Source organism: Schistocerca cancellata, chromosome 2 (genome assembly GCF_023864275.1).
Source record: "Schistocerca cancellata isolate TAMUIC-IGC-003103 chromosome 2, iqSchCanc2.1, whole genome shotgun sequence".
In the NCBI taxonomy this organism is placed as follows: domain Eukaryota; kingdom Metazoa; phylum Arthropoda; class Insecta; order Orthoptera; family Acrididae; genus Schistocerca; species Schistocerca cancellata.
The window spans coordinates 590,308,952-590,324,501 of record NC_064627.1 but is presented as its reverse complement, the minus strand read 5'-3'; the positions used below and the strand labels follow the sequence as shown (position 1 = coordinate 590,324,501).

Below are 15,550 nucleotides of genomic sequence, written 5' to 3'. Positions count from 1 at the left end.
AAATTCCCTCAGACTTCAAGAAGAATATAATAATTCCAATCCCAAAGAAAGCAGGTGTTGACAGATGTGAAAATTACTGAACAATCAGTTTAATAAGTCACAGCTGCAAAATACTAACGCGAATTCTTTACAGACGAATGGAAAAAATGATAGAAGCCGACCTCTGGGAAGACCAATTTGGATTCCGTAGAAATGTTGGAACACGTGAGGCAATACTGACCCTACGTCTTATCTTAGAAGAAAGATTAAGGAAAGGCAAACCTACGTTTCTAGCATTTGTAGACTTAGACAAAGCTTTTGACAATGTTGATTGGAAAACTCTCTTTCAAATTCTGAAGGTGGCAGCGGTATTTACAATTTGTACAGAAAGCAGATGGCAGTTATAAGAGTCGAGGGGTATGAAAGGGAAGCAGTGGTTGGGAAGGGAGTGAGACAGGATTGTAGCCTATCCCAGATGTTATTCAATCTGTATATTGAGCAAGTAGTGAAGGAAACAAAAGAAAAGTTCGGAGTAGGTATTAAAATCCATGGAGAAGAAATAAAAACTTTGAGGTTCGCCGATGACATTGTAATTCTGTCAGAGACAGCAAAGGACTTGGAAGAGCAGTTTAATGGAATGGACAGTGTCTTGAAAGGAGGATATAAGATGAACATCAACATAAGCAAAACGAGGATAATGGAATGTTGTCGAATTTAAGTCGGGTGATTCTGAGGGAATTAAGATTGGGAAATGAGATACTTAAAGTAGTAAAGGAGTTTTGCTATTTGGAAAGCAAAATAACTGATGATGGTCGAAGTAGAGAGGATATAAAATGTAGACGCAATGGCAAGGAAAGAGTTTCAGAAGAAAAAAAAAAAATTGTTAACATCGAGTATTGATTTAAATGTCAGGAAGTCGTTTCTGAGAATATTTGTATGGAGTGTAGCCATGTATGGAAGTAAAACGTGGACGATAAATAGTTTAGACAAGAAGAGAATAGAAGCTTTCGAAATGTGGTGCTACAGAAGAATGCTGAAGATTAGATGGGTAGATCACATAACAAATGAGGAGGTATTGAATAGAATTGGGGAGAAGAGGAGCTTGTGGCACAACTTGACTAGAAGAAGGGATTGGTTGGTAGGACATGCTCTGAGACATCGAGGGATCACCAATTTAGTATTGGAGGGCAGCGTGGAGGGTAAAAATCGTAGAGGGAGACCAAGAGATGAATACACTAAGCAGATTCAAAAGGATGTAGGCTGCAGTAGGTACTGGGAGATGAAGAAGCTTGCACAGGATAGAGTAGCATGGAGAGCTGCATTAAGCCAGTCTCGGGACTGAAGACCACCACAACAACTACTACTACAACAACAACATAACCAAGTAGCAACAAACGTTGCTCTTATCGGCGAAGCATGGTAGCTAAATGTTAAATACGGTATGAGAAGTATACTGTGGCCTAAAAGATTTTCCAAACATAAGAGTTTACTTTCATATCACTGCAAATTAACAACGCTTAGCAAAACCAGAATAAATAGCCAATTCATCCAAATTTCACTGTCATGTGCAGTTATAAATCGTTCTATTCTCTCCGTATACTCATTCTGACAGAAAGCGGATCTCTCATTTTATCACAGTTCGCTTGGTCGTGTATGAACCACTAGAAGCACAGCCTGAAATTACACACAGAATATTCAGCAGAGTGTCCGGAGCTTAAGACAGCATTGTTCACACCAGAACGTCATGTTCCGAAACGCATCCGATACAATTCCAGACTGTCAGGTAGTGAAAAAATTACGAGCTTACGAAATATCGGACCAGGTTTACGATTAGAGTCCAGAACTTCCTAGCAGACAGAAAAGAACGAGCCGTGTTTAACTGGGTAGATCAGTCGGACGTAAAATTAGCTTCGTACGTTTCAAAAGTGACCGAAATAACGCAGTTATCATTCATGGAATACAGGGTATTGAAACGCTATGGTGAACACTCTCGAATATCTTGTTGTATATAAGAAAGTAGCAGTGACAGAAAATGGCCCAAAATGCAAGCAGACCCGCAGATGATTTACGGTTGATACGGACTAGCACATAGTCGGAACATTTACCAGCTGAACATGCGAACTCCGCAACTGGCCCTCAACTTCCCCTACCGCCAGTACGAGAACTCTGCAACTGACAGTAGACCACGTGGGCACTTCCCGCAGCACACTAGTAAGCCATATTGTAGGAGCGAATCAATGCTAAGTAGAATGCTACTACATTTTTATTACAAAATTTTGGAAGAAGATGAAGACTGTCTGACAGAATAATGGCGTAAAAGAAAATACAATATTGAGCTTCAGATGTGAGTATTTAATAAGATATTTTTAAGCTAACGATAACATTTAAGCTTAGCACTAAACACAGTTTAGTAAATTCAATCTGTCTGTTTCAGCATCGCACAATTTTGTTCTGGAGCTGTTTCTTCGATTTTCTTGTCAGCTTCTGGTGTGAAACCAGAGCCGATACCACGTAGCCAAACGCAGGAATGTAATACTTAAATGTTACCTTGAGTCGACTGAAACAGTTAAAAAGAAGATGAAAACTCCGGCACGCGTTTGTCGTTGAAGTGTAGAGGACTCATCTGCTCAGATACACGTAAGCGCTCTTCTGTCTGTAGAACAAGCTGCGGGCTTCGTGTTGGGTGTTAGCGCGCATCTCGTGGTCGTGCGGTAGCGTTCTCGCTTCCCACGCCCGGGTTCCCGGGTTCGATTCCCGGCGGGGTCAGGGATTTTCTCTGCCTCGTGATGGCTGGGTGTTGTGTGATGTCCTTAGGTTAGTTAGGTTTAAGTAGTTCTAAGTTCTAGGGGACCGATGACCATAGATGTTGAGTCCCATAGTGCTCAGAGCCATTTGAACCATTCTTTTGGTGTTAGCGCACTGCTGGAACCCTTCGTCGACCTTTTCTGAATTGCTGTGCTAGTGTCCGCCATTTGATGTGGCCACTGGCAGTTGATCCTCAATGTAAACAACGCTAAGTAGCGCATAAATAAACGGAAACACTCACTATTCTTGGAGTAAATTTTTCGAATACCTAAAAGCACGCGTAAAGTGGAACGACAACAAAAGCAGATTGCAGAAAAAAAAGCAGATGTTAGACGGAGCAAATGTAATTCAGTGATGAGAGCAGTACCTTACAAAACCCTGATTGATAGATTCTTGAGTATCGTTCGTTAATCTACGATCCTTAACAAGTAATAGTAATAGAGGAGATACAGAATATATAAATAATAGCGGCTATTTTCATAACGTATTGGATTAATAAGTGCGGCAATGTCAGACGCTAGTAAAAAAGACAGTTAATAGTTAAAATTTAGAGCGTGTACGTTTCGAAAAGCCGGGCAACATATTACTTACTTCTGCATAAATCTCCCGAAATGATCACGGCTGGAAAAGCAAACTGTTGCTCATTCAGACTGTCGTTCTTTCCGTTCAGCATTCGCGAATTGTGTGGAAAAGGGGGAGAACGATAGGATTCTAAGTACCCTCCACCACCATTTTTTCCAAGGTCCAATCTGTCGCGAAATTAAAACCACAGTGCTAATCCAATGAAATGGTTCAAATGGCTCGGAGCACTATGGGACTTAACTTCTGAGGTCATCAGTCCCCTAGAATTTAGAACTATTTAAACCTAACTAACCTATGGACAGCACACACCTCCATGCCCGAAGCAGGATTCGAACCTGCGACCATAGCGGTCGCGCGGTTCCAGACTGAAGCGCCTAGAAGCGCTCGGCCACTTCGGCCGGCTAATCCAGTGAAGCTTTGTGCGTCACATCTGTGCCATGTGTACCTTCGTCAATCGCGTCACGTCGTAATTTTCAGTTTTGAGTGCACATTGAGCACGTAAAGGTGGCTAGAACAATAGTCCACTGTCAAGTGCGAAGTGCACGCTGTCATTCGATTTCTTCACGCTGAGTGCTTCCGCCTGGTTTCATGCAGCCGACGTAAGTCATGCTTGGCAACAAAGTGCGGCAGTGGCGCAGAACTTTGAAGCAGGACGTTCAGACGTTCATGGTGTAGGCAATCGGGGAAAGATTTGTCAAACGATGATCTTATTTATTAAATGGATCAGGTGATCAGAGAAGTCGTCGATGAAGGTAAATTCAAAGCAAGCATAGAGAAATGTTTTAATCAGGAATTGTCCTTTTCAAAGACAATTCTCGGCCGCAAATTGCAGATACAACAGAAACGTTCCTTCAGCATTTTCGATGGAAAGTATTCGATCAGCAACCATACAGCACGGACTTTGCTCCCTCTGATTGTCATTTCTTTGCTCACACAAACCACTGGCTGTGACAGCATTTTGTCACAGACAAGAAGCTGGAGACCGGCGTAGAGACTTGGTGGAAAGTATTGGTGGCTGCCTTCTATGATGTGGGTACTGGAAAATTGGTTCAACGCTAAAACAGTCAGAGTCCGAACGGTGATTATGTAGAAAAGTATCTGGAAGATGTAGCTAAATGTTAGCGATATTAGCTGTTAATTATTTCACGACCGATCGGACATCAAAGGGGGAAAAAGAGCCCTCGTATATAAGGGGACCACACACTGCCTATCTAACCCATGTTAATTTAGGCAAGTATTTGACACATTTCTGAAAAAAATATTTTTACTGTATGTTACATGATGCTAATAGTCACCTTTACTAAAATCTACTTTATCTATTTTATAGTTTTTAAGAAATATTTTTACATTTATTAACAAAAATGCTAAGTTTCTTCTGAAAAAATAGTTTTTGTGAACTTCTTAATGGGGGAATATTAATGAATGTAGTACCAGAGGTGGTTTTTAATGTTGTGCAGAGTCTCTGAAAATTTCATTTATCTATGATAGTTTCTGATATAATGGGGCATATGTACTGAAAAGTTTAGTTTGCGGGAAATTGACTTCAAAGAAAAAACTTTTGAAATTTGTTACTTGCAGTTAATTAAAACTGTCCTGCTGCATATGATGGCCCTTCTTTGGCCTCTAGCAGGTCTTCCAGCTTCTTTTTCTCCTTCCTGGATGTTTGTCTTGCTTTCTTGGCCATATTAGATGCAGACCTGTCTGCGTCGGCTATCCTCATTTTATCGCAGTGTTGCAGCCCAGTGATCATATTTTCACCAGGATTAATTCCCAGCGTTTTCAGTACCAAACGCTTTCCAATATTACCACAATTGAATGTAATAACAGCATCATGAACTCCTAGTTTCATTGTATGCATGCCTACAAATACAGTTTTAGGAATGCCCATGGAGACATTTCCTTAGGTCAGGATGAGCCAAACCTCTGAAAATAGGTTTAATTGCTGTAATAACAGCAGCAGGAAGAGAATTCTGGTGAGAATAAGATTCTCCAGTTGCCTGAGTCCTATTGTATTTGCACCACGCATTTTCTCTGGATGGACACAATCCATGACATGGCTTATCATTTGTAGAGGACTTATTATGGCCCAAACATCTCTCTTCATTGCCTCCAGATTTTCTTTATTTCTCCTATTTGCCTGCCCATAGTATACCTGCAAGTTTTCTATTTCAGTTTTAGTTAACCGACCCTATTCGGTCAACAATTTTCAATCTTCTAATTTTTTCCTCTCATAACAACAGTTAGTTTTCTCAGCCGTGTTCTCAAACGTTTTTGAACATGGGTTACATATTCTATTTAGCTAATAATGGCATTTCCATATGGGTTAGAGTTGACAGTGGGTGACAGAAAGTGGGCGTGGCACATAAACACACGTGGTCGGAAAATGCTCTTCAAATGCTCGAAAAAAAAAAAATTTTTCAGCAAAATCCTTTTCAGAGCACTTTAATGAAACCTTAATCTATGGAAATATGATGAAAACCGAAAATAGATTTTTTCGACCTGAACCACAGTGTGGTCCCCTTAAGTGAATAACTCCACAATCAGTCTTACAACTTTAACGCAGCTGCATTGACGATAATGTATGTAGAACAGCACGTACTGTTTCGCTCTAAGCGCAAAGCAGATCCAACTCACTGCTGCTCATCGGTTGCGCGTCTTCTTCTCAGCAGCGGATAATGCTGTAGTCAGATTCGTGAACGACGCCGCTTCGAGCAGGTCGAGGCACAAACGCGCTTATCGTTGTCGCCGGTTCCAAGCGAAGGTAGCGGTATACGCATATGCGTAAACTAGCTTCGCGCTTGAAGAGTGTTTGCATCCCGCAAACTTTCTTTCGCCTTGTTACGCATAGTTGGTCGCTTACCACCACCATCAGCGAAGACAACTCCCAAGAAATGGAATACAAATTTACTGAATAACTCGCTACGAGCACGTTTGATGCTGACACTGGCTACATCATTTACAGCCACCGTGCCATGTAGTCGCAGCAGCTTTTAGGCATGTCAGCTGGCGCCAATGACAGAGCCTGAAGTACCACCCGCCCCCCTACAATGAGATGGCCGATTTCTATCTCCAGGACTTCGCTGCTCGTATTGCACATGCAAAATCGGCTGTTTCCTCTTACCCCGTCTGTCGCCGCTTGCCCCTTGAAACGTTCCCTTAGAAAAATTATGAATGACTGCGCTGGTTAACTACGTTACTTGATACAGAGACAGCTGAGTAAAACTGAACGTACTCGGACAGTTCTCTCTTTATGTTGTGTACGTAGTTCCGCATAGTCAGCGCGTACACAACTTTCCCACTAGAGCGCGCCCCTCTAAGCACAACAGCGCAGGCGCAGCGCTTGTCCGTCTCTGCACTACAAGATGGCGCTGCCATAGAGACGGACCAAATTCTGCTTCCGCCAATCCGCATATTAATATGTAACGCAGCCAATGAGGATTGCTGCTAACGTAGAACTTTTTCTCCTCGCGGATCACACTCGCGCAGTGATACATGAACGTGCGAGGTATTATAACGTGTGTACAGACCTCTGATTAGTCAGTCTGCACCAGTCTGCATTTGTCTGCACCAAATAAGATTACCATATTCCTATACATAGCCATGAAGATAAATGTATAGACACTTTTGTCAAGTATCAGAGATATATGTGAGAATAAGATTAGCACACCAATACCAAAGGAACTTCAGATTGTCAATTGTAAATAGCATCCAGAACCAAGTTAAGTAATTTTTATGCTTGTTATTATTTTAATAAATGTGTGTGAAAATTAATCAAGTTCTGTTTAAAGTTGGTCACCGTCAATCTGCTACTCTGTGTGCAAGTGGCATTTCTATCGTTTGACCTAATGGCAGAAGATAAACGCGCCGCGATAAGACCACAAGATATATTGCTGACACTCGCCTACTTCGTTAGAGTGACAAGTCAAATAATCTGATGGTGTGTGTACTGAAGGTCTTACAGTACGCACTACCACACTTTACTTATTCTGATCATCACTAAACTGACACAATATTTTTTAGCGCAACGCAATCTGCGCAGTCTGACTTTCAATAATCCCTACAAAAGAATGGCCCTGACTAACAATAAGCTATACCTTTCATGAATCACTTACCTCACAAAAATCTTCGTTACTCGAACTATTGCAATACAGCGAGCGCCAAAACTGCCAGCTAAATAAAAGATTCTAACTACTGAAGGCACAAACTACTGATAGGTATAATTAGCAAATGAAGGATTTTGATAGAGAACAATCAATGTATTTATCTTAATAGCGTTCAAAAGTCCAATATATATTTTTGTGACATCCAATTAAACAAATTTCCTTTTTCTGACGAACACACGTCCAGATCGTCCGTTCAAAACTCTGGCATATCTCTCCACACATCCACCACTTCTACCACTGCTGGCGGCTCACCTCAAACTGCCCAACGCTACTATGCGTTGTTCACATCCAACTGCCCAACACTACCCCAGCGAATATTCCAGCAATGAGTCCAACCAGTCACAGACTGCATACAGCGCATATAACACTCCTACCTGCTACTGTTATACCATAACCTCTGAACTGGAGGCAGTTTGCAAACAAAATTATTTTGTTAGAGTAATAATGGTACAAAGCAACAGAGCAGTGCTACCCTCTGAGAGGAATTTTGTTATGTTGACCGTGCTGTACCTAACGGAGGTAGCTTATCGGAAGTGAAAGTCAGAATTACGTAAATATTTGAACGGTAACAAACAAAATTTTGCCTATATGCACTGTTTAACTGATGAAGAAAACGGTCGCCAGCCTAACTAGGCAAGAGAATGATTAACATTCTCGTTCAAGAAAATAGTTATTAGTAACTTTAATGGATAAACACAACCTATACTTTGTCACACTCGAGTGCAATGAACTCTGACACATACGTATGTTTACGGTAAGATTGAAACTAACAGTTAGAGCAGCACAAACTATTTGCAAAATTATAACATTATATCGAAACACACTATTACTTTTAGGGCTTGTACAAACTGAATGGTCTTTATAACGTTATTATTACTATTCACTGCAGAATCATTAATTGGATATAAGTTAAGTCTCTCTCAGTTAAATACATTACTATTTAAAATGAAAGTTAATTGGAATCCACTAACAGTTTGCTTCTCACTATCATTTGAATAAAGAAATTATGGTTTTCATAATTAGTGGTCTTCCCATTACTTGTTACCTAGCATTAACACAATAGACAAACTGTGGATCCTGTTATATTATTAATATGCACTTCCAATACACAAGAGAGACAAACACTTAGCAGATATGAGTATGTAACGTTTCACACTGCAGTTTTCCACTTTCACTACATTGAGAGAGAAAATTAACATATATGTGAGATACTGACTCACCTTCTGTGATTTACAACAGGCAGTAATGTGATCATTTACTAAGCAAAACTTTATAAGCCTCAGTCTTAAGAACTTTTAATTTGAAGTTGGCAACTACTAGGAAAATTATATTCAGCAAGCATCATTGACTTTAACTCACTCTCTTGCCACATTAACTTTAACTTTCTCTTTACTATGTTCAAGAGGCATTAATTAGAAAAAAACACTGGTTTTTAATGTACTTTCAGCAGGGACACTCGGTAATCACTTTAGTTCAAACGGAGAGGACCCTGAGAGGTGTTATGATAAGGAAAAAAAATCAAGGTAGATACTTAAATTCAGATATAAATTACCTTGTATTTGAGCACACTAACACATCCATTAAGCTGATCCTTCACTGTACATCATTGTAGTATTGCGATGCAATGATTGCGCAATGTGGTGGCAACTGCATGTTGGTAGGTGGAATTGCAGGTAGAATTGCTAGACTCTTGTCATTTCTTGGTGGCGATGATAGATACAAATTCCAGAATATTTCCAGCTATTTATCCATGCATCCGAGGCATTGGAAAGTAGCAGACAAAGCCTCTCTCGGAACCAGCACAATATGCATCTTTTATATGGCAGTGCACAGACTCGTAGCTCGTCTCCGACTCGTAGCTTGTCCCCGACTGACACTTGTTCCACCTTTTCACCTAGGCCAACCACAATTTGTGCGCGCTACACAGTTCCGTTCCCGAGGGGAACCACTACAACTTTTACATACAAATTAACTAAGAACCGTAAGTGAGGATCAGCAATTTACATAAAGTAACCAAATATTTTAAATAAAACAGAACATTTGCACATATTAGTATTTCTACCAAAAATTATTCACACAAAATTACAATTATATACAGTAAGTTTTGTTCCCTCCAAATGGGACAAATAATTTAAATGACAGATACACTACTTTGCATAGAATCAAACCATGACATCAAAGTTTTAACAAAGAAAGGAGTATACAATTTTGTGTCATCGAGTCTTACATTTACAGATACTCAGCGATGTAACATTAAATGAAACAAAAGCAAAATAAATCAGTACAGCATTAGAGCTCTGGTGTTACACGCAGTCAGTGACTTTCATACACAGCACTACGTGGCATTACCAACATAAAAACCTCAACAGCCTACTTACAACCTCTTTAAGCGCACACCTCGTGGAACGATCATACGTCCATAGTCGAAGTTGTCTTTGTGTCTTTGTCTAATGTCGATTTTTGTAACAGTAGTCCTAGCGGTCAACTGTGGGTACGGTGAGTGAGCAACAAGAGCCTTGGCCGGCAGGTCGTGGTGGTTCCTGCTGTTCAAGCGGTGCCACCAGAAGGAGACGACGCCGTCGTGGCAGCCCGCCTTCTGGCCGCGGCTGTGCCCGCCGCCCATCTGCCCGTCCTACCGCCGCTTCGCGCGCGTCGTCGCCCTTGTCATCATCCTGCTGCTCTGCTGGGTCGTCACCTTCGCTGTCGTTGGACACGACGCCGGCCCCGGTACGTCCCCTGCAGCGACTACTTCTCATACTCTGCACGCACTGTGGGGCCCTCCAACACGGCCTAAACAACGTCCACAATAAATCTTTCCTTTTTGCGATCACAAAATTTTTGGTCTTTAGACTACCGATTTCGGTCACCGACGACCGTCTTCAGATCTGCGGAAAACTTGGAAAACAAAGTACAACTAATGGATAGTGTTCATAACAAAACAAAATATGCCATAATGAGAAGTATTACTATCCTCATACATGTGGAAAACGTTTAAAATACACTGAAGTGCCATAGAAACTGGTATAGGAATGCGTATTCAAATACAGATGTATGTAAACAAGCAGAACACGGCGTTGCGGTGGGCAACGCCTATACAGGGTGTTACAAAAAGGTACGACCAAAATTTCAGGAAACATTCCTCACACACAAATAAAGAAATGATGTTATGTGGACATGTGTCCAGAAACGCTTAATTTCCATGTTAGAGCTCATTTTAGTTTCGTCTGTATGTACTGTACTTCGTCGATTCACCGCCAGTTGGCCCAATTGAAGGAAGGTAATGTTGACTTCGGTGCTTGCGTTGACATGCGACTCATTGCTCTACAGTACTAGCGTCAAGCACATCAGTACGTAGCATCAACGGGTTAGTGTTCATCACGAACGTGGTTTTTGCAGTCAGTGCAATGTTTACAAATGCGGAGTTGGCAGATGCCCATTTGATGTATGGATTAGCACGGGGGCAATAGCCGTGGTGCGGTACGTTTGTATCGAGACAGATTTCCAGAACGAAGGTGTTCCGACAGGAAGACGTTCGAAGCAATTGATCGGCGTCTTAGGGAGCACGGAACATTCCAGCCTATGACTCGCGACTGGGGAAGACCTAGAACGACGAGGACACCTGCAATGGACGAGGCAATTCTCCGTGCAGTTGACGATAACCCTAATGTCCGCGTCAGACAAGTTGCCGCTGCACAAGGTAACGTTGACCACGTCACTGTATGGAGAACGCTACGGGAGAACCAGTTGTTTCCGTACCATGTACAGCGTGTGCAGGCACTATCAGCAGCTGATTGGCCTCCACGGGTACACTTCTGCGAAGGGTTCATCCAACAATGTGTCAATCCTCATTTCAGTGCAAATGTTCTCTTTACGGATGAGGCTTCATTCCAACGCGATCAAATTGTAAATTTTCACAATCAACATGTGTGGGCTGACGAGAATCCGCACGCAATTGTGCAATCACGTCTCAACACCGATTTTCTGTGAACGTTTGGGCGGGCATTGTTGGTGATGTCTTGATTGGGCCCCATGTTCTTCCAACTACGCTCAATGGAGCACGTTATCATGATTTCATACGGGATACTCTACCTGTGCTGCTAGAACATGTGCCTTTACAAGTACGACATAACATGTGGTTCATGCACGATGGAGCTCCTGCACATTTCAGTCTAAGTGTTCGTACGCTTCTCAACAACAGATACGGCGACCGATGGATTGGTAGAGGGGGACCAATTCCATGGCCTCCACGCTCTCCTGACCTCAACCCTCTTGACTTTCATTTATGGGGGCGTTTGAAAGCTCTTGTCTACGCAATGTAGAGACTCTTCGTGCTCGTATTGTGGACGGCTGTGATACAATACGCCATTATCCAGGGCTGCATCAGCGCATCAGGGATTCCATGCGACGGAGGGTGGATGCATGTATCCTCGCTAACGAAGGAAATTTTGAACATTTCCTGTAACAAAGTGTTTGAAGTCACGCTGGTACGCTCTGTTGCTGTGTGTTTCCATTCCATGATTAATGTGATTTGAAGAGAAGTAATAAAATGAGCTCTAACATGGAAAGTAAGCGTTTCCGGACACATGTCCACATAACATATCTTCTTTCTGTGTGTGTGAGGAATGTTTCCTGAAAGTTAGGCCGTACCTTTTTGTAACACCCTGTATAAGACAAGTGTCTGGCACATTTGTTAGAACGGTTATTGCTACTACAATGGCAGGTTATCAAGATTTAAGTGAGTTTTAACGTGATGTAATAGTCGCCGCACCAGCGATTAGACACAGCATATCCGAGGTAGCGATGAAGTGGGGAGTATCCCGTACGACCATTTCAAGAGTGTACCATAGATATCAGGAATCTGGTAAAACATAAAATCTCAGACGTTGCTGCTGCCACTAGAAGATCCTACAAGAACGGGACCGACGGCGATTGAAGAGAATCGTTCAACGTGACAGGAGCGCAACACTTCCGCAAATTTCTGCAGATTTCAATGCTGGGCCATCAATAAGTGTCAGCGTGCGAACCTTTCAACGAAGCACCATCGACATGGGCTTTCGGAGCCGCAGGCTGACTCGTGTACTCTTAATGACTGCACGACACATAGCTTACTCCTCGCCCGGGCCCGTCAACACAGACATTGGACTGTTGATGACTAGAAACATGTTGCCTGGTCGGACGTGTCTCGTTTCAGAGTGTGTCGAACGGATGGACACATACAGGTATGGAGACTCCCTTATGAATCCGTGGACTGTCCATGTTAGCAGGGGACTGTTCAAGCTGGTGGAGGCTCTATAATGGTGTGGGGCGAGTGCAGTTGGAATGATATGGGACTGCTGATACGTCTAGATACGACAGGTGACACGTACGCAACCATCCTGTCTGATCACCTGCTTACATTCATGTCCATTGTGCATTCCGACGGACTTGGGCGATTCCAGCAGACAATGCGACTCCCAACATGTCCAGAGTTGTTACAGAGTGTCTACAGGAAAACTCATCTGAGTTTAAACACTTCCGCTGGTCACCAAACTCCCCAGACATGAGCATTAATGGTCATATCTGGGATGCCCTGCAACGTGCTGTTCAGAAGAGATCTCCACCCCTCTTACTCTTACGGATTTGTGGACAGTCCTGCAGGATTCATGGTGTCAATTCCCTCCAGTACTACTTCAGACGTTAAAGTCCATACCACGCCGTGTTCCGCCACTTCTGCATGCTCGCGGTGGCCCTACACAATATTAGGCAGCTGTATCAGTTTCTTTGGCTTTTCCGTGTATGATGCATACCCGTTTTTAAATATTTCCTAATATCAAGAAATACACACAAAATCAACTTAGCATCGACCCTCGTGTTTGAAATGTGGTGTAAACTAGGCCACAGCGCCGGCAGTCATTTTGTTAACAGCGCTGTTGTTCTTAACTAACTGAGGTACAGAGACGCAAAATGTGTGTCGTAAGCTCGTTAGATGTCACTATTACGGACCTACACATATTCATCAATTACACAGAGTGCAATAAAATGAAAAAGTGTAGTAGGGCTTCGATGGTGTATAATTTACTATCATCATAAATTGAAACACATAAAAAACGTGAATGAAGTTAAATTGTAAAGTTATAAAGAACAAAATATTAAGCGACGATACGTGATTCTGACACACATTTGTGACCTTAGATAAAAAGTAGCCACATGACCAAGGAGCTTGCCAAATAACAATGACAAAATAACTGGAGAAGGAAGCCAGCTAGATGCAACAATGCTACGCTGCATTCCGGTCGCTACTACATCCTTTGGCTTTATCTAGTTATATTATCATACTTGTTATTTTGTTAGCTCCTTAAGCCTGTTCCTGTGTATGTTATTACTTTTTATCTAAAAATCGGCGAAGTGCGTTCCAGCATCACACATTGTCACTTAACTGTTTCCTTTTTATTAATTTTAAAATTTAACTTTATTCGTGTTTTAATATTTCATTTATTACTGCAATAACTTTTGCATTTTGTAAAGCGGACTATAGTTTTTTTCTTATTGTGCTTTTCGTTTCATAGCTTTTGTACAATTGTTTAACTGTTCAATATGTGTAGGCCCACTGTAGTGACATCTGACGAGCTTAGTAGACATATATTTTGTCTGCTGTACCTCAGTTTATGAAGTGTAGCGCTTTGAAGAGGATAACTGCCGGCCCTGTGGCCTAGTTTACAATATATTTTAAACGCGTGCGATGGTGCTGAGATGATTTTGTGTGGTTTTTTACGACGCGACTATGACTTCATCATATTAGATGTTTTAAAACGGGTATGTCTCGTCATATTTTAAACACGTGTCTTCCACATGTATGAAGAATGTAATACTTATCATTTTAAGGTGTAGACTAACCATTACCCATTTTTCTGCAGATCTGGAGACGGTTATCGCTAACCGAAACCGGTAGTCTTGTGACCATAGACGGAAATAAAATAAATTTATTCTAAATTTTCTAGATCACTGTTTTATTCGCAACTATGTCGCAATTTAAGAATGTGTGCTGTTTTCCGTTACGGATCTTGTCAAGTTTTTGCGGCAAACTTGATGATGCAACAGTTCACGTTCAACACTATTTAGATCCACAGACAATTTCGACAAAACTATCAGTCGCACACACTAGATGATTAGCAACACAACTAATAAAACACACTGCTGGTCATTAAGGTTGCGCCCGTAGGAAGGTTAGCGAATCACGACATGTCGCTTGTTATACGTATATAGCATAGTATGAACAACACATGACTAATTCTTTAGGTGATCTGTAGGTTTACAGCGTGCGAAATTTAGTACAGAGAGCACCAATTTGACACCGTCAGCTCTAACCCGACTTGACATAGAATCGAACTGAGCTTCGATAACAGATACGGGGTATCCATTCCACGCAGCTTCAACTCAGTGCCACAATTGGTCAACTTTACTAGCTGGTAAGCGGTGACGTGTCCGCCTCTCTGTAACGGATGGACAGATGTTTTCAGTGGATGGGAGATCTGGAGAACATTCTGGAAATAGCAATATTGGAACACCCTTTGTATCAATGTAGATAGGACACTACAGGCAACGTACAGTCTTGCAGTGTCTTGTTGAAAAATAACATCACGGAGACCTCTAAGATGAAACGCAACCACTGGCCTTAATACATCAAAAATGCATAGCCTTCTGCCCAAATTATAGGCTGTGCGACTAGAGGTGATAATGTTTGTGTGCCCAACAGCATTCCGTAGGATGACATCAGGTTCTGGGCCTGTATGAAGAGAAGAATGAAGTCTATCAATATTATTTCTACTCAGATCCTCGACACGCGGATATGTCCACAGAACCACGACTCGACTCAAAACACGACGTGGTGCCATTTGTGTCCACTGTCGTAGGGCCGACCACTTTATGGGCTCCTCTATTGACGCGTCAAGGGGAGCCGCAACAACGGTCGCAGCACTTACAGCTTATGGTGCTCCAGACCTCGTCACATTATCCGTGCGGATACTTGGCTTGCTGCAAATAAG

General features: G+C 42.0%; 1 protein-coding gene across 1 annotated transcript in view; it reads left to right on the top strand.

Moving 5' to 3' along the window:
* Positions 1-15,550, top strand: part of LOC126156774 (sodium/hydrogen exchanger 9B2-like) — a 112,938-nt gene that overhangs the window by 48,208 nt on the left and 49,180 nt on the right. Inside the window, exon 3 of the mRNA XM_049916331.1 lies at positions 10,057-10,256. Coding sequence (XP_049772288.1) covers positions 10,057-10,256 — 200 coding nt within the window. The remainder of the gene's footprint in view (positions 1-10,056; positions 10,257-15,550) is intronic.